This window comes from Cnephaeus nilssonii (assembly GCF_951640355.1).
Source record: "Cnephaeus nilssonii genome assembly, chromosome: 7".
Lineage (NCBI taxonomy): Eukaryota > Metazoa > Chordata > Mammalia > Chiroptera > Vespertilionidae > Cnephaeus > Cnephaeus nilssonii.
Genome location: NC_137078.1, coordinates 89,186,604 through 89,205,137, shown reverse-complemented (window position 1 = coordinate 89,205,137; position 18,534 = coordinate 89,186,604). Strand labels below are relative to the sequence as shown.

The window sequence follows — 18,534 nt, the reverse complement described above, 5'->3', positions numbered from 1 at the left end:
CCCCCACAGGCCTGGAGCCTGCAGGGCTGGACTGAGGCTCACGGTCTCCCCCAGCTGTGTCACCCCATGTTGTCCCCACTCTAGGGCCAGGGGAGGTAGGGAGAAGTTGTGTCTCGTCTTCTGTCTCCATGTGGTTTCAGGTGTTTTTCTTGTTGTGTCCTGGATTCCGATAAAATTAAAGAAATTGCTTCAACTCTCAGGCCTGATTCTATTCAAGTGGTAGGGGGAGACCGTGTGTGAGAAAATGCTCCAGTGTAAGAAAACTTTATTTTAAATACTTTGGAGAGTGCCTTCACAGCAGTATAAATTAGTGCCTGGGAGGAGGGTGTTAGTCTCAGGACCCTGCCTCCCCCACTCGCTCTTGGTGATCCCGATGGGTTCCCAGCCCCTGGGGAAGATAAGAGTTAGAGACCACGGACTCCTCATCACCGGAGCCCTTGGCCTCCTGCCTGTGGGCTGGGCGGGCCTGGCTGGGGTTAGAGGTAGGGCAGGCTCTCAGGCCCCCGGGGCCTGCCAGATGCTGGAGAGCAGCAGTTGTGTCTCTTCCTTTTCTGTCCGTGTAGGAGGGTCTCAGGCCTGTGCGCCAAAGCCGGAGGGATTCTGCTTCTGCCAGCGCCACAGGTCTTCACCTGTGATAGGGCGAGGCGTGTGGTCAGGGTCCAAGTGGAATGCAGGCCCCCACCACCTCAGGTAGCCGTGTAGGCATCACCCAGGCCCAGTCAGCCCCTTCTAGGCCCGAGCTCGCTCCCACAGGGCGGGCCAGCACTCACACATCCTGTCTAGCCCTAAGGCTGCTGTCCAGCCCAGCTCCTGGAGGGCCAGGCTGGGGTTGGCGTAACAGGCAGCCACATCACCTTCCCGCCGTGCCACCACCTTGTACGGGATCTGCAAGACAGGGGACAGTTGTAGCTTGGCTGAGCTAGCCCTGGCCTCACCCAGCCAGCTGCTGACCTCAAGAAATGGAGGTGCGGGGGTGCAGGGCAGGATCTCTCTGGAAGGCACATAGCGCTAAAGCAGTGCCCCTCGGGTAGGCTAGTGGGAGGGGCCAGGCCTACCGCGGAGAGTCAGGTGGGACGGGCAGGGCAGGTGGTCTACCTTCCTCCCGGAGGCCTTCTCCATGGCCTGGACCATCTGCAGCACCGAATAGCCTGTGCCCGTTCCCAGGTTGTAGATCTGCCCAGGAGAGAATAGTATGTGGAGGGGGCGGGACTAACCACCGCCCTGTCCCCACTGCCCAGGACTCCACCTCTCCCCTCCCTCCCGTCTTCTTTCTCCCTACCCGGCAGCCACACTGATCCTTCAGTTTCCTCAGGGCTGCGATGTGGCCCTTGGCCAGATCCACTACGTGGATGTAGTCCCGGACGCCTGCAGAGGAGGTGGGGGGGCGGGGGTTCAGTACAGTCTACCCCACTTCAGCCTCCCTCTTGGCTCCCACCTGAATCCTCCTGATCCTGACTCACCTGTGCCATCCTCTGTGTCATAGTCGTTGCCAAAGACATTCAGTGCCTCCCGTCGCCCAATGGCCACCTGGAGGGGAGGTCAGGTCAGCTCTTTCCCTCAACACCAGCTGCACCCCTCAACTCTAGGGGTTGAGGAAATGCTCCCCCTCACTTCTCCCTTACCTGGGAGACATAGGGCATGAGGTTGTTGGGGATGCCCTGGGGATCTTCACCAATGCAGCCCGAGGCGTGGGCGCCCGTGGGGTTGAAATATCGCAGCAGCACTGCATTCCAGGTCTGCGGGACACGGGTCAGATGATGGGGAGTGAGGGTACAGGCTGTGTCCCAGCTCAGTGCAGAGGCCTTTACCTCTGATGTCCCCCTGTGCCTATTCGCTGTCCCTGGAAAGGAGCAGGGGGATCGGCCCTCCCCAGGTGCTGTGATCTTGTGCAGTCACTGCCGCTTCCCGAGCTCTAGCGTCCTCCTGGGTGGGCGGTGCTTAGAATCCCATCTGTAGGCTCATGGGGGCAGAGCCAGGGCTGGGTCCAGGGGATCCCTTACCTTGTCTGCCTGGCACAGGTCCCGGATCATTTCCTCGATGAAGAACTTGGACTTGCCATAGGGGTTAGTACAGCCACCCGTGGGGTGGGCCTCGTCCAGGGGCAGGTACTGGGGGTTCCCATACACGGTAGCTGAGCTGCTGAATACCAGGTTCTTCACCCCGTGCGCTCTCATAATCTGGCCGTGGGGGGGAGGTATCAGTTATTCCGAGCCCCCGTATTCCTTCACAGGTGGGTGGGGCTGAGGTATGGGCACTCCCATGTACAGATGGGGAGACTGAGGCGGAGAGGTAAAGAAAGACATCTGTCCAAGATGGTACAAGTTTGGGCCCTGCCTGACTCTACCCCCCTTACCCACTGTTTGGCACTGCCCACCAGGCCCTCCCAGTGTCTGTCCTTGCCCCATGTCTCACCTCCAAAAGTTGGATGGTTCCTGTCAAGTTAACTCGGTAATAATCCAGAGGCTTCTGCACTGACTCGCCCACGGCCTTGAGCCCCGCAAAGTGGATGACCGCCGTAAAGCTGTGCTGCAGGGACAAGCAGGGTCAGAGCTGCTTTAAAAGGCCCGGCCCTCGGCAGTGCCCCTGCCTAACTTCCAAGCCCCCCACCTTTTTGAAGAGACGCTCCAGGGCTGCCTGGTCCAAGATGTCCATCTCCTCAAACTCTAAAGAGCGGCCTGTCAGCTCCTGAACCCGCCGCAGGCTCTCAGGCATGGACCCGCCTCCTGGTTGGGCACACACAGGCCATCAAAATCAGAGATGGGGTCCTGGAGACTAGCCAGACACACCCCTTGGAGGTGGTACCCAGGGTTTTCCTTCCGTCCCCTCCAGAAGCCCAGCCCCCACCCCACACTCACCGCGGATGGCATTATGGAAGTTGTCGATGACCACAGGGGAGTAGCCCGCCTCCAGCAGCTCCAGCACCGTGTGGCTGCCGATGTAGCCAGCCCCGCCGGTTACCAGCACCTTTTCTGCCATTGCACCTGGACCAGAACACAGAGCCTCAGAGGTGGCTGAGGCCGGGCACTCAGCTCCTTCCAACTGGAGTCTGGCCTCGGAGGGAGGCAGTAGTGCGTCCTAGTTAATAGGGTGGCTCTGGTGTCAGCCCTGGTCCAGGTCTGGGTACCATCATGTTCTGGCCTTAGGCCTTGGAGATCCCTTATGTGTAATCTGGCTCCTGGGCCCTGGCTGTACACAGCGCCCCGACTTACTCCCTCAGGGGTCAGCTGGGAGGAAGCAGGAAATTACCAGGTGGTTTCAGGGTGGGGTCCTCTGCCAGGCAGGCTGAGCCCAGCTCTGGGGCTGCAGCACTGCTGTCCTGGCATTGGCCCCACCCCACCCCAGGCCAGCCAGGGCCAGCTGGATCATTGGGGTTTGGAGCTAAGGATCCCGCCCAACTCTAGTCCTCACTGAGCTGGCCGGTGTAGACGTGGCCTTGGCATCCACTCCACTGCAAGGTGTGCACCCCTCCCTGAACAAACAGCACAGAGGGGATGGAGGGAGAAGGAAGCTCCAGACACTGAGGCCTTTCATTGGGGAGGCCTGGCCCGCAGCCGCCTCCTGCCAGGCAGCCTCCAATGCCTCCTGGGCTCATCCAGCTCCAAGCAACTTGGCTGAGCGACCTCGCTGTACCGGGCGCATTTTTGCATTATTTTCCTGAATTCTCCCAGCATCCTGATGAGGCAGATATTATCACTGGCACTTTACAGACAGGGATAGTAAAGTCAGGGAGATGAAGTAATTTGCCTGCGGCGACACAGTTTGTGGTAGCTGAGCTAGAATCCGGATCTCCAGGCTCCCAAGCCAGCCCCTCGCCCAAGCATTTAGCCCTTTACCCCACTGCTTCCCGCTGGACTCTGCCCCGGATGCCGAAACCTCCCCACCCCCACGCCACCGAGGTCCATGCACTGTGCGGATCCCCAGAAAGTGGTCTCCCTGGGAAGTAGACAGAAAGGTTGGTGAAGCGGTCAACCCGTGCCGGCCGGCGGGGCGACCCAGCTCAGCTATCGCGTCCTTGGCTTCCCCAGTCTGCATCAGGGATGGGAGGGGGCGCTGGGTCTCCGGCAGGAACCTGGGTCCCGGCTAGGAGCCGGCCGCTCCAGGAGTCCCCAGGCTGGGAATGAATGACCCCTGGCCACCCCAGCCACGGCAGCGGGAGCTGGGCGCCACGGGGACGAGCCCTGGCGGTACAGCCCGGCCCCCGAAACTCTCCCTCGCTCCCCGCGGACCACCGGCCCCTTGCGAGTCCGCCCATCCGGCCCCACACCCCCTTCCCGAACCTGCCTCGGACCGCGCGTCCCGCGCTGCCTCCAGCGGTGCCACCTCCCGCACCTCGGTCCCTTTAAGGGCCCACAGCCCACCTAGCCCCGCCTCCTCCACGCCCTCAGCGAACGTGTCAATCGGAAAACCAAACTACGGGGCGCCGGGAGGACCAAGGAGCTGCGGTTGTGCGCCGCGCGCTCCCACGGAGGCCAGCAGTGGGCGGCGCAGCCCGCGCGGGAGCGGCTGGTGGAGGGGAGGTGCGGCCGGACCCGGACCCGGGCCGGGAGCCGAGCGGCGGAGGTCCGCCCCGTGGTGGGCGCCCGGGTCCCGCGCCAGGCGCGAGCGCTCGTCTCGACCCCTGCCTGGGAGCGGCGAGGGCAGCGCGCCGGGAGAGGCGGCTTGTGGGGGCGCCTGGCGGATGAACCACGGCGGGAGCCACAGGCCGGAGCGGGGCCGACCAGCCCTCTCCTGGCTCCCCCGCAGGTGCTCCAACCTTTTGCACCTGCCAAGCCCTTTCTTCCGCTGTGTGAAGACACAGCGCGTGGAACCAAGGCGAGAAGGGGCGGCGCCGATCGAAGGGAATGGTGCACGTCGCCCCGAGGCCCGGGTGCTGGGAAGTCTAGTTCGAAACCCACTAAACTGGAGGGACCTCTGAACCTGAAGTAGGGGTTCCGCGCCGATTGCGCTCAGCCCTAGTTCAGCCTTCACACCAACTAGTCCCCCAGCTGCTGGGAACGGTTCGTCTGCACCTGCCTCCCACAGTGGGTTAAAAAGCGGTTGTTTCTGTTTAAGATGAAGGTAGGGCTAGGGAATGATGTGTATGAAGGCGTGACATACTGAGTGATGAAACCCGGGAAAGAAAGAAATGCACAAGTGTGTCCCAAAACCTGGAATGCTCTGGGCCTGCCAAGGACGGCTGACCGCAGAGCCTGAGGTACAAGGAACTAAGGTACCCAGACTTGCTCTAGCCCAGACCCAGAGGAGCACCCGGCCACCGCTGCCAGGGGGAGCTTGTGCAACAGCCCAGGTCAGAGCCAAGAGTAAGCCCAAACCACCAATTTCCAGTCACTGCTTCTGAGGCTCAGGTGGAGAAACGGAGAAAAATCCAAAGATTAATCTGCATTTTCCTCTCAGAGTGCGAATAAAGATGTTTTATTCCTCTGCTCTCATATATACACACATCTGCAGAGTCCTGGAATGGTTCCATGTCATTAAACTTTTAATTACAGAGCTGTTTTCAAAAATCATGTTCAGAGTGGAGATTTTTTCAGAGGTGCTAAGTTGGCAGCCCTCAGCCCTCCAGCAAACGCCCTCTGCCAGCTCAGGGGAAAATCGTGCATGCCTTTTTCCTACAAAGTCAGAGAGCAATGGCGCCAAGGCCATGGCAGGGTTGCGCTGTGTAGCCACCTGGCAGATGTCACCCAGAGGTAGGACTTGAGGATCAACCCAAGCCAGGGAATTGGGTTCCCAAGTGCCCTCAACTCCTGGGTCCAAGGTGAAGGGAGGCCGCTTGCCCCCAAAGCCTCTTGGTCATACTTAGGTGTCCTGGGGGTGAGGTGCCTGTTCCTGTTCATGTCACTCCCATTTCCGTGTGTCCATCAGTGAATCCTCAGACGTGCCCCTATTCCCACAGTCCCTAGAGCTTCAGGTGGGCAAGGGGCTCACAGCTTACAAGTAGCCTGAGCCACTTTGGAGCTGGTTTTTCTGTTAAGGGCTTGACAGATAAAGGTCCCAGCTTCCAGGAGCTTCTGGAAGTTCACACCCTTTGAGAAACAAGTTGGAAGATGCAGTAAGTCATGACATGCCCTCAACACCCAGGGAAACATCAGATTGGACAGACAACTGTGACACTCAAAAAGTAAAGGTGGCCCTGGCCGGTGTGGCCCGGTTGGGTGGAGCATCCCTCTGTACACCAAAAGGTGGTGGTTTCATTCCCGGTCAGGGCGCATACCCGGGTTGCAGGTTCCATCCCCGGTTGGAGGCAACCGATCAATGTTTCTCACATTGGTGTTTCTCTCTCTCTTCCTCCCTAAAAAAAAAAATTTAATGAAAAGAAAAAGTGAAGGTGCAGACAGACAGGCTCTTGTTCCTCTGATGATGGACACCAGCAAGCTGCCTGAGGCCATGTCCTTCTGGCATCGGGCCCCCCTTTGACTCCCCTTGTATAGGATGCCTCAATCTGTCATGCCACCACCAGAATAGGAATCTCTGTCGTCAGTCTTCCATCTCCAGGGCCTAGCACAGGGCCTGGCCCACAGTGGTCAAAAAGTACCTATTGAAAATGAACTGTGAGGCAGAGAGAGTGAAAACACCTACTGAAGGGGCCACTCCAGAAAACCTGTTCATAGCAATAGCTCCTATTTACTGATGTGTACTGTGTGCTCAGTTCTGGGCTAAGCATTCTACGTTTTCTTAGTTAATCTTCATAACGGCCCTACAGGATAGGTGCTATTATCATTCCCATTTCTTAGGCCCAGAGAGGTGAAGTAATGTGTCAGGTCACACAGCCTGTGAGTGGCAGGACAAGGTTTTAAACCCAGGTCCGTCTGATCCCCAAGCACAGCTGTTGTGCTTCCAACCCACACTGGCTGCCCTTACTGACCCTGACAGAGCCCTGGGGGGGGGGGGGGGGGGCTGTCTAATTATACAGAGAACAAAACAAAGGTCTAGAGACCACTGACTCAGTTCAGGTCACACACCTGACCCCTTTGGGGGGCTCTTTCCTTACACCCCGGTGCCTCCTTAAACTAAACTGTCAAAGTCACACGGAGAGCCTGGCCGTCTCCGGGCCTGGATCACCCACACTCTGCTATCTCAAAAGTACACAGTAATCCCCTGGCTCCCTTCCCTTCTTAACTGTTCCTCCTTCCCTCCTCCACTGACCCCCCAAAAAACAGTAACTACACAAGCCCATCAGCTTCTGTCGTCTGGTTAGGTCAGGGCTGTGGCCACAGGGGCAGACAAGCTTACCGTGTGAATGCCCAAGCCCTCCAGCATGTAGACCAGGTCCTCGGTGGCCAAGTTCCCCGATGCACCCTGTGCATAGGGGCAGCCTCCAAGTCCTGCCACAGAAGAGTCCACGACACTCACTCCCATCTGGAAACAAGAGGGTGGGGGCACAGGGCTGTCACTGTGGGGGCCAAAGCCGACAAAGCTGGTCCTTATACACCTCCCAACTGCTGCTGCCTGCAATTCCATCGCAAGTTATTCGTCCCTTTGGTTTATGATTCTGTTAAAGTGAAAATCCCACCGAAAGGGAGTGTTTCTCTCTTTAGCTCCGGGCCAGAGAGTCTTTTTGGTGCTTTCTCTTGTTTCGGTCAGACACTGAGGCCTTTCATTGGGGAGGTCTGGCCTCTGCCAGGAACATCCCCACTCAGTTCCTTCAATGGTTTCAAGGTTCCGTCTTACCCTTAAGGTCTCAGCCTACAAGTCACTTCCTCAGAGAGGCCCTTCCTGATCACGGACCTAAAGTCACCACCTCCCAGTGAAGGGATTTCGGGTCCCTGTGGTTTACTGTGATTCGTTTATGCACCCTCCCTCACAAGGCTGCTCTCCAACCCCGGGGACCCAGGCCATTTCCCCAGGTCAGTCATTTCCTACTCCCTGAGATGACTGTTCCCTTTCTCCTCCTTAGGCTTCTAATAGACCTTAACAACCTTGACAACCACAACTCTGAGAAAACAGACCCAGGAAGTAACAGAATGGCCTGAGGCATGAGCCTCTCCTAAAGACAACAGGGCGGAGTGAGAGGTGGTCAGACACTGAGAACGTTCCTTCTAATGGGCAGCCAGGCCATGGGCTCCTCATACAGGACCAGCCCACAGGAAGCAAGCCTCAAGGGAAACCCCATCTGCAGTTTCGGTCCGATCTCGGGAAAGCAGCCTTAAGGCTCTGCCTACCTCTCTGCTGCCTGGCTCCTCGCCTGCTGCTCCCACAGAGGCTCGCACACTCAAACCCACATGCCATCCAGGACCAGGGCACAGTAGTCCTCCCGGACCCTCCCTCAGTCTTACAGCACAGCGCTGCCAAGCCGCCTCTGCTCCCCTTGTTCAGCTGCTGAACATCTTCAGGTCCTTCAGGCCTCACTTAGGCCTCTTCCGGCAAATCCTCTCTGACCTCCCAGCTGGGGTGGGGACCTTCCTCAGCCCGTGCCTCCTTCGAGCATTTGTCCTAATGCATTAGGATGATCCCCCAACTCCCGCACTGTCGCCCCTCACACACAGACTAAGAATTTCTGGCGCAGGGTCACATGTCTATGTCCATCATGGTGAGCCCAGGGCCTGTCACGCAGGTACCAGCATTCAGCACAGTGAAGGCTTGCACAGATGACACACAGCTGTCCTGCCGCCACGTCCTTTGAGAAGGGACACGTGCGTTTCTCCTGGGACATGCCTGGATTACCTGCAGGGCCATCAAGGTGTTGGCCAGGGCCTGGCCATAGGTGTCATGACAATGGACAGCCAGGGCAGCCACGGGCACCTCGTGCATGACGGCGGACAGCATATCCTTCATGAGCCCAGGGGTGCCCACGCCGATGGTGTCCCCCAGGGAGATCTCATAGCAGCCCATTGCGTACATCTTCTTGCTGACCTGGGAAGACAAACAGGCAGTTGGAGGACATCAGATTCCCCAAGCCAACGGTCCCAGGCTCCGAAACAGGGGTCCTTGGCCTGTCCAGAACACCTCCACGTCTGAGCACTAACCCAACCGGGTCACAGGCCCCTTACCACTTTGAGTGGAAGGATATGCCTCATGCTTCTCGTCAGGACACCGGGACGTCAGGGGCAGGCTCTGGGCTCCGACCCCTGTGCTTTCCCTGCACCCGGGTCTCAAACTCCAGTCCTCCCCTGACCCCCTTCACACACTGTGGCAGACCCAGCACTGGAATCAGTAATAGACCCCTTCTTGTAGTCCTATCCTTGGTGGGGAGATCTGTGAAATCATGGGTCAGAGGTGCCCGCTTTGTATTTTAACAGAAGTACATAACTATTTAAATGTTTAGAGGCCCATTTACAAAGCCCTAAAATCACTGCAAAACCAGAGCAGTGTGAGCCCGGCCCAAGGAGCTGCTTCCCTGCACCGTGCTGCTGAGAAGGTGGAGGAAGGGTGTGGCGGGGCCCACACTCCACAATGTCTGCGGCAGAAAGGAAGTGGTGAGAGGAGTGACAGCAGCCGCAGCCCGTGGGGCAGGGACAGCGGAAGGAGCGGCTCTGGAGTGAGACGACGCTGGAGTGAAGTCCCAGTTCTGCTGCTCACCAGCTGTGGGACCTCGGCCAGGGGCTTAACTTCCCAGAGCTTCAATTTCTGCTTCTGAAAACAGTGGCAAGCCTTTGAAGGGCTTGGTGACAACAGGGCTGAGCCATGGAGCACAGCAAGCACTCTCAACCCCAGATGCCACTCTACCATTCCTCACTTTTGGGTGCCACATGGTTTTGGGGAAGAGCAAGCAGGCTTTGGAGGTAAACAAGATGGGGGTGGAGACCTGGTGGCACCACGGGCAACCTGCATGGCAAGTTAGTCAGTCTCAACAGTAATAGTGAGTTTGCAGGGTGGGCTTGAGGACTAAATACCATGAGCTCTTGTGTCGCTCACGTGCAAACTCAGTTTCCACACTGTGTCCTCAGGGCTGACTTGGTTGCTGCTCAGAGGATGTGAAGTGGCCTCTGACCAAGACAGGGCACCGCAAGAACTCTGGGGCGGGGTGGGATCGGGGAAGGAGCCTCTCCAAAAAGGATTATCACCTCAATTATCGCCTGTCCACTCACCAGACTGGAAACTCAATTGGAGGCATTTACTCCGCCCGCCCGGAGGGCAGGGGTGTTAACAAGGAAGTCAGTGACCCATCAGGAAAAGGTGGCGAGAGGAACCTACACACTCAGGGGCAGGCAAGGAGGCCAACCTCCCCCCCACATCCCCCACCCTGACACTCACACACACCTCAGCTACTTTGGCCGGGGAGATCTTCCCTTCATAGGGACATCCAAGCACACAGGAGACGTACCTGTGGGAAGACAGGGGGATGGTGTCAATGCCCCTGGTTCTTTGGTCAGCAGGGCTGAGGCAGGGGGCTGTCTGACACATTCCTGGTTAGCCCGAAATCAAAACCCGAATCTGGGCAGAAGGCCAAGTGCCTGGAAAGGCCAATTCAACGATGTGGAGCCAGAACGAAGGTCGTGCTGCTTAGTGCCGGGAGGGGGCAGTGGAGAGCCACCGCAGGGAAGGGAGGGACTAACAGGCCTGTAGTCCAGGAAGCAGGGGTGGCATAGGTTCTGGAGAGGCAGCCTGAGACCAGCAGGGAGGAGGAGCTGGAGAGGGCACTATGAGCAGGCACCTGAGCCGTGCAGAGGTGGGGTAAAGCAGAGCATGGCCAGAGTGCCTGGGGCCCATACGCACAGGAGGGGACCAGGGACCCATGAAACCAAAGGCAGCGATAAGAGCCGGGCTGGCCTGCTCTTGTGAGCTGCCAATTCATTCACTCATTTATTCAACTGATATTTACCGAGTTGCCCACTATGGGCCAGTTGCCCACTAGGGTAGCTCAGTGAGCAAGACTGACAAGGACCCCACCCTCACAGTGCTTATTTCAAATCCGGGAGATAGCTGATTAAAGGACAATCAAATGAGTCAATGAGATAATCTCAGAAAGTGACGTGCTATGAAGGAAAGGACAGGGAAGGCGCCAGGAACAAACAGAAGAGGTCAACAGTGGCTGGGTGACTCGGGAAGACCTCTGTGAAGACAGGACGCTGCGGCTGGGAGACGGGGACGGCCACAGGGAGAGCATTCCCGGCAGGGAGGACCCAGTGCAGACGCCCGAGTTGGCAGAGCAGGCGTGTTCAAGACACAGAACAAAGGAAGGAACAGCTGAGGCACGGAGAGCAAGAGGCAAAGAAGTAGGACATGGAGAGCGGGGCATGGGCTTCATTACAGGGTCCTGTTAACTACGGTAAGAAGTTTGGGTCTTGGATGGAGGCGGCTCCTGTTCCCTCCCACACCATTGGGCCTGGGGCTCCACTAAAACCTTTTAGAGTCTAGAAAACTATGCTGCATATTCAGAGGCATAACAAGTATTTCCTGGTTAAATAACTTCAGCCTCAAAGATCTCAGTATATTTTTCTTTTCTGTTTTTTTTTTTTTTTAATTCTCACCAGAGGATACGTTTTTTACTGATTTTGGGGGAGAGAGAGAGAAAAAAAACCCATGGATGTGAAAGAGAAACATTGATCAGTTGCCTCCCCTACACACCCTGATCCGGGATCGAACCCACAACCTGGGTATGTGGCCTGACCGGAATCGAACCCACAATCTTTTGGTGTGTGGGACGACACGTCAACCAACTGAGCCACTTGGCCAGGGCTCAGTATATTTTTCCATTTAAATTCTCCCCCTTATTTTCCAATCATTGCTGAGCAGGGACAAGTTAAGAGAGATACTGAGAAAAGAGAACAGGCTTGGGTGCAGGTAGACCTGACAACCCCTGTTTCCCCATCCATCCATCTGTCCATTGGTTCCTGAGCACCTACTGTGTGCTGGGCCTTGAGCTGGGAGAGGGGGCACATCTGGACGGAGAGAAATGTGGGTTCGGTCTAGTGGGGTGGGAGGCAGGAGGCGATTTAACAAGTAGCCAGGTGCTCCGTTAGAGGATGTCTAAGGGACTATGGGAGCCCAGAGGAGGAGCACTAACTCCCGCTGGGGGACAGAGAAAGCTCCTTGGAGAAATTGGCATCCATGAGGGGACCCGAAGGGCGAACGGGAGTTAGTCCTGACAATTAGGATACAGGAGGAAGGGAGTGCTGAGTCTATGGAAAGTGTGTGTAAAGGCCCAGAGGCAAGGAACAGGTGACAAATGGAAAGAAGTTCCAGCTGGGCAGGAGGGAGCAGCGAACAAGGAGGCTGCACGGAGCAGAGGCTGACTCATACAGGGTCTTGTGAGCCGAGTGGGAAAGTCTGGAGTTGGGAGTCACTGTAAGCTGTCTAACCAGGAAGTGATGTGGTCAGATGTGCATTTTTTTTTAATCGAGGATGTATTTTTATTGATTTTTAGAGAGAGGGGGAAAGAGGGGGGAGAGGAGGGGGGGGATGTGAGAAACACTGATCAGTTGCCTCCCATATTCACCCAACTGGCAATCGAACCCAGCGCATGGGACAATGCTCCGGCCACCTGAGCCACCGACCAGGGCCAGACGTACACTTCTGAAAGCACTCTGGCTGCGATGGGGACAGCTGTGTGACCTTCCAGCAGACTCTCCATCCTTCCTGAGCCTGTCTCGTCACCTGTAAGTGGGGCCAGTCCCCTCCTTGCTGGCCAGCTGTGAAGTTACATGTGACGATTCCTGGCACTGCTGCTGTTAAAGATGTGTCTTGGAGACTTAAGAGGCCGAGGGGATTCTTTGGGAACGTGTGAAGAGTTGGTGGTGTAGCCAGGAGTAAACTGACCACCACAAAACGTGTCTAGTGTCCTGTCCTACTAGGTTTCCTCTGGTGAACTGACCCAAAGATCAGGTTTGGAGAAAGCGCTTACTAGGATTTCTTCTGACCACATCTACTTGGGGAAGGATGTCACGGTGTGGAGCTTAGGCTGTCTGCCCACAGGATGAGTTGTTGTGGGGGAGGGTCACGGGTCAGAGTCTGGTACTGGCCAGAATGGTACTGAGGAAAAGACAGGCAGCACCGATGTGGTCTGACTCACCCCCGCACAGGGATGCCGGCTGCCTGAGCTGCCTTCAAGACCTGGTCAAATCGCTGCAAACTTTCATCTATGGAGCAGTTGATGTTCTTCTTGGTGAAAAGCTCAGAGGCAGCTGTGAAGATGCTCACTTCCTTGGCTCCAGCAGCCACCTGCCAACAGCCAGGGGAATTCCTTTTAGAATTTTCCTCTTCAAGGAACCCCAGAGTGACAAAACCCTTGTCTTACCATGAATTTTATGATGATAGAATTTTGTCTCCCCAAAAAAGGTATATTGAAGTCCTAAACCCCAGTACCTCGACATGTGTTCTTATTTGGAAACAGGGTCATTGTAGAAATAATTTATTAAGATGAGGCCATATTGGTTCCTCTCTAATATGACTGGTGTCCTTAAGACAGCGGCCATGTGAAGACAGAGAGACACGAGGGGAAGGCCAGTGAAGATGGAGGCAGAGATTGGAGCGATGCACCTACAAGCCAAGGGTATCAACGATTGCTGGTGGTCACCAGAAACTAGAAGAGAGCATGGAACAGATTCACCCCAGAGCCCTCAGAAGAAACCAACCCTGACACCTTGATTTCAGACTTGTAGCCTCCAGAACTGTGAGAGGATACATTTTTGTGGTTTTCAGCCACCTAGTTTTTGGTATTTTGTTATGGCAAGCCTGGAGAATTAATACAGTGAATTATCCTATATAATAAAAGCCTAATATGCTAAATGTCCAGTCATCCGTTCAACCATTATCAAAGCATAATATGCTAATGATATGCTAAGGCCGCTCAACCACTCGCTATGACGTGCACTGACCACCAGGGGGCAGATGCTCCAATGGCAGGTTAGCTTGCTGCTGGGGTCTGAATGAGCGAGAAGGGCTAGACACGCCCTGGAGCCCTCCTGCGGTCCCTCCACAGCTGGCCAGCCTCCCACATCACTCCCTGGCCCCAATCGTGCACCCATGGGTCCCTCCCCCCGCCGAGTGCATGAATTTCATGCACCAGGCCTCTAATATCTCAATAAGAAAGAAACCTTGGTCTTCCCTCAGAGACCAACATTGCCCCTGCCATCACCATTCTGGAAGTCAGTCACTCCTAAAAGAAGCTTTGCCTCAATTTGGAATCAATATCTCCAATGATGTTCTCATCTAAAGTTATAAGAAAGTTGGCAGATTCTAGCAACTACTGTTGAAGCTCTGTGGAGTGCTTGCTTACCTTTCTTGAAAGAGAAAATGGGTAAGAGCAACAAAACTACCATTGATTAAGCACTTACCTTCTACCAGGCTCTTGCTAAGAAATTCATGTGCATTTTTTCTTCTGAAATCTTCACAATGTTACCCTATCATGAAGCCTATTTTATAGGCAGAACCTGAGGCCTGTCAAGACCAGAGACTGGGAGTGGCAAGGCCAGGACTGCCTCAGTCTGTCTGACTGTGCTCATCCCCACTGGAGACAGCCCTCAGACAGATGTCCCAGGACAGGGACTGAGGCCCAGGGACAAGGCGGGACCAGTGCCATCAATCTCATTTCAGGGGCCCGCACCAACAAGCTTACCGCTGCCTGATAGCCTTTGAAATTTGGGGTCAGGACTGGGTAGTTGATGCCAGGAAACTTCTGGATGCCCTTCAAGACTTCGATGTGGTCAGCCATCTGGAACCAGAGGAGACATGGCAGAGTCATCACCAAGGGCAGGCAGAGAGCTCAGGTACCCAAACCGTTTTGTCACAAGATCTCTGTTCTCCAGGCCCTTGGAGAATGAGTCCTTCCGCAGAGCTGAGTCTCCCCAAGGCTTTTATCATTTGTGTGACTGCTGATGGGCCAGGAGGCCCCGGGGTGTGGGCAATAGCCCCAATTCCTCCATATGGCCAATACTGTCAGCTTTCCATAGCCGTGACCGCAGTAACAACACTGCCAGCCATTACTGAGAACACACTCCAAGCTGGGCACTGGGCTCAGCTCCTCTGTGTTATCACACTCAGCCGGAACAGGATTTCTTCCCCACAGACTGTCTCTGTGAAGCAGGCAGAATCCACAGGCCAGGCCTAGAAATTCTAGATATCCAGGGCCAGAAGAGGTCACCTGTAGAGGGGATGGCCTTAGCAAGGTCACCAAGCAATTCGAGGGCAGAGTCCAGACTGAATCCAAGCCTCCTGCCTCCCGGGTTACAGACCTCTGAAAGCCAGAAACCAGGAAACCTATGTTCCTGACTTCCACTTCCTCTTCCAGGGCAAATGCAAGCCTTTCCATCCCTCACATCTGAACACCTCTCACTGAGGGCGGGGGCTCACCTGAGGAACCCACTTGGGAGACACAAAGCTGGTGGCTTCTATCACGGGGAGTCCTGCTTCAGAAAGCATGTCTATCATCCTGATTTTCACTGGAGTAGGGACGATACTCTGCAATGGAAAGACAAACACTAGAAGAGACAGCTCAGCAAAGTTGGGAAGCAAAGGGCCTCAGAAAGCAGTGCCTGTTAGTTCAAAGTTTTTGCTACAGCAAACACTTCACTATCTCAACTTTTAAATACTAATATTGTAACATGTAATCCTCACCAACAGATAGGGTACAAAGCATCTTCAAATTCTGCAGATAAGCATTTTGCAGTGGAGGCAGCTTATCATCTGAAAGGGAGTTAATACTTACATGGAAACCATATTTTTCTGCCATACAGGCTTTTTCTTAACTAAAAGTTTGTTAATTTATTGCCCCATCATAAACAAACAGAGCAATGAACCATGGCCAGAAAGGGCAGAGATGACTAACCTTCTGGTTCTTAGGAGACGGGGCCCCCAGAGTATTACATCCTCCTTTTCCATCTCCCAAGTGGCACAGGATCTCATCCTCACATGGTCAGCCTACTGTTTCTCTCCCTCCCCCACCGTGTCTAGTTGCTAAGCAGCTTCTATAGATCCTGCTTTCCAAATCTAATAAAATTGTTCCATTATCCCATGTATATTATGGCCTGGTCTCACTCCACCAGTTCATCCCACAGGAATCATCCTAGAGCACTTTCCACTGTCTCACTCTACCACTCAAAAGCCTTCCGTGGCTCCCTAGTACCTACAGGACCAGGTAAAAAATCCTAAGGATTTCAAGTCCCTCCATACCCTCCCCCACGATTTCTCTTACACTGCTTTAATGTAATCTAGCCCACAGGTAATTTTGCTTCATATTCCAGGGATTGTGCAAGGTGCTAGGCGGTGCTGCAATGAGCAGACAGACATGATTCTGCCCTCATGGGACTTGTAGTTTTTGTTTCTAGCACGTGCTCAACATTAAAATTAGGCTGGTCATACTTAAAAAAAAAAGCTTTCTTAATGCAAAAATAGTTAATACATGATTGTTTCAAAAACACATGCCAAAAAAAAGAAAAAGAAAGAAAGAAAACCACCCTTAATACCTTCCAGATATGTAACTTTCTAGATCTGTGAAGTCCAGTATGTTAGATACTAGCCGTACATGGTTATATAAATTTAAATGACATGAAGATAAAAATTCATGCTAGTCACATTTCAAGTGCTCAATAGCCACATGTGTTTGTCTAGTGGCTACCACATGGGAGAGCTCAAGTCTGGAACATTTCTATCTTACGGGAAGTTCTACTGGACAGCACTACTCCAATTTTCTTCAGGTGGTAAGGAACATCCCCAAGGTTGAACCTTTGCATGTAGCCTTCATGACTTCCTTTGGATAAATCCTCCTACATGGAATTGCTGGATCTAAGGCATGCCCTCACCTTCACACCCCACCCCCCTGGGCCTTGAAATGGACCTGGGGCCATCACACCTGTCGCATCACCATCGTAGACTGTTCAGCAGTCACAGGAGCCTGCCTGTTCTCCCCACCAAGCCCTAGGTTGGGCAGAGTGATCATGTCTTGCATGGATAGCTCTGTCAGTCCATCCCTGCTGCACCTACCCTACCACACAAACTCTCAACGCTCAAAAACAACTTTTGCGGTTGATTTCCAACTTTACCTTTTCATTTTGTAGTCCATCGCGGGGACCAACTTCCACAATTTTCACCCGCTTTGGGAACGTACTCACAGATGAGGTGCTGACCTTTGGTTTAAAAGAATAAACAAAAAGTAAAACAGGAACAGATTGTCACAATTCCCCAGGGGGAGCACACATGCTCACACACACAAGAGGAAGAGGCGATGTGACCACGCCCCCCTGCAGTTGGGAAGGAATGAAAGCACTTTGGCTTTTCCCACGGGGACTAATGGGCCTTGCTGTGCAATATATTAGAGTGGTGTTTTACCATACTTTTTTGGGTAAATTTGTGAACTCATTGTTTATTAAAAAATATTTTAACTGGCTTTTAGAAAGAGAGAGACATCAACTTGTTGCTCCAACTCATTCATGCATTGATTGATTCCTTTATGCGCCTGGATCTGCTCAGATGCCTATAACCAACGGAGCCACCCCACCAGGGCTTGGAACTCATCTATAATAATAAAAATGTAATATGCTAATTAGACTGGATGGGGCGGATGACCTTCCAGACCAATCCGGGGCTGCAAGGGAAGCTGGTGCAGGCAGCCAGGGGAAGGAAGGCCTACTTTTGCACGAATTTCGAATTTCGTGCATCGGGCCTCTAGTTATTGTAATACTTGAACAGATGTAAACACCTAACTTACACTCCTCTTCATTCCTTTCTCCCTGTGTGACTAACTGTGGATGTTGCATAATGAAACCAAATAAACACATGAAGCGTGGGGGGAAAATTCCCCAGTGGGGCAAATCTGAAGGGATGGATCCATCTTCACGAATACTGGGGCCAGAAGCAACATTGCTCACCATTTAACTCACCTTGGGTCTGTTCTAGAATTAAGAGCAGAAGGAATATTTCACTTAGAAACAGAAATAAACAAGAGCCGGGCTGGGCTCCCCGCGCAGGCCCATCCCCAACTTCCTGCGGTCCGGACATTCCCCACTGCCTAACAGGTGAGCCTGTGGGCGCCGGGCCAGACGACCTTGCTTCTCCCACCCGGAAGCGGAGGGTGTTGGTGACACCTCACTGAGCGAGAGCCCGGAGAGTCCGCAGCGCAGTTACAGGGAGGAAGGTGCCAGGGTCACGGGAAAGAGCCCTGAACAGGCCATTAGGACACCGCGCAAGTCGCCCCCCACCCCCACCTGGGCCTCAGTTTCCCTCATGACCCGCAGGGATTTGGGGTACACAGAGGGTCTTAAAACTTCAAGGTCCCCCTGACTCTGGCCCGAGGAGCTCTCTGGCTTCACTGCTCAGAACAGCCGGCACGAGCCACGCCCCCGACCCGAGCGTCACGGTGCAGTGTGGCCGCCCGCCCCGTCCCCGGGCGGGGCACTTACGGCCCTGACGGACGCCAAGCCCACCAGCCTCTGCCGCATCGACCCCCTCATTGTCGCCATCATGGCTCAGCTGACCCGGCGGAGGCCCGGCGGAGGCCCACGTGACCACCCACCTCCAGGTGGGCGTGGCCCAGCAGTGACGCTGACGCCCGCCCTGGCCCCGCCCCCAGCCCCTCCGCCTTCATTCCTCCCGGCCGGCTCTTCCGGACCCGTTCCGGGGTTTTTAAGCTCCGTTTCTTTGCCAGGTGAAGTGAGACGCTAG

General features: G+C 54.7%; 2 protein-coding genes across 4 annotated transcripts; both read right to left on the bottom strand.

Annotated features, from left to right (window-relative positions):
- Positions 1 to 248: 248 nt before the first annotated feature.
- Positions 249 to 4,358, bottom strand: GALE (UDP-galactose-4-epimerase). Of its 2 annotated transcripts, none has more exons than XM_079777731.1 (11): positions 4,282 to 4,358; positions 2,856 to 2,981; positions 2,608 to 2,723; positions 2,413 to 2,526; positions 2,001 to 2,177; positions 1,623 to 1,736; positions 1,461 to 1,527; positions 1,280 to 1,365; positions 1,096 to 1,173; positions 771 to 885; positions 249 to 629 (listed from the first exon to the last, which is right to left on the bottom strand). In XM_079777731.1, exons 2-11 carry the CDS (start codon positions 2,974 to 2,976, stop codon positions 571 to 573), a joined length of 1,047 nt encoding a protein of 348 aa, XP_079633857.1. In that variant the 5' UTR covers positions 2,977 to 2,981; positions 4,282 to 4,358; the 3' UTR covers positions 249 to 570. The 2 variants fall into 2 exon arrangements, with proteins under 2 accessions (XP_079633857.1, XP_079633858.1); XM_079777732.1 differs by having other exon boundaries at positions 4,278 to 4,325.
- Positions 4,359 to 5,402: 1,044 nt separating this feature from the next.
- HMGCL (3-hydroxy-3-methylglutaryl-CoA lyase) lies at positions 5,403 to 18,381 on the bottom strand. Of its 2 annotated transcripts, none has more exons than XM_079777521.1 (9): positions 18,273 to 18,381; positions 16,917 to 17,000; positions 15,229 to 15,336; positions 14,495 to 14,590; positions 12,950 to 13,098; positions 10,192 to 10,261; positions 8,662 to 8,850; positions 7,231 to 7,356; positions 5,403 to 6,023 (listed from the first exon to the last, which is right to left on the bottom strand). In XM_079777521.1, exons 1-9 carry the CDS (start codon positions 18,333 to 18,335, stop codon positions 5,922 to 5,924), a joined length of 987 nt encoding a protein of 328 aa, XP_079633647.1. In that variant the 5' UTR covers positions 18,336 to 18,381; the 3' UTR covers positions 5,403 to 5,921. The 2 variants fall into 2 exon arrangements, with proteins under 2 accessions (XP_079633647.1, XP_079633648.1); XM_079777522.1 differs by having other exon boundaries at positions 10,198 to 10,261.
- Between the last annotated feature and the right edge of the window lie 153 nt (positions 18,382 to 18,534).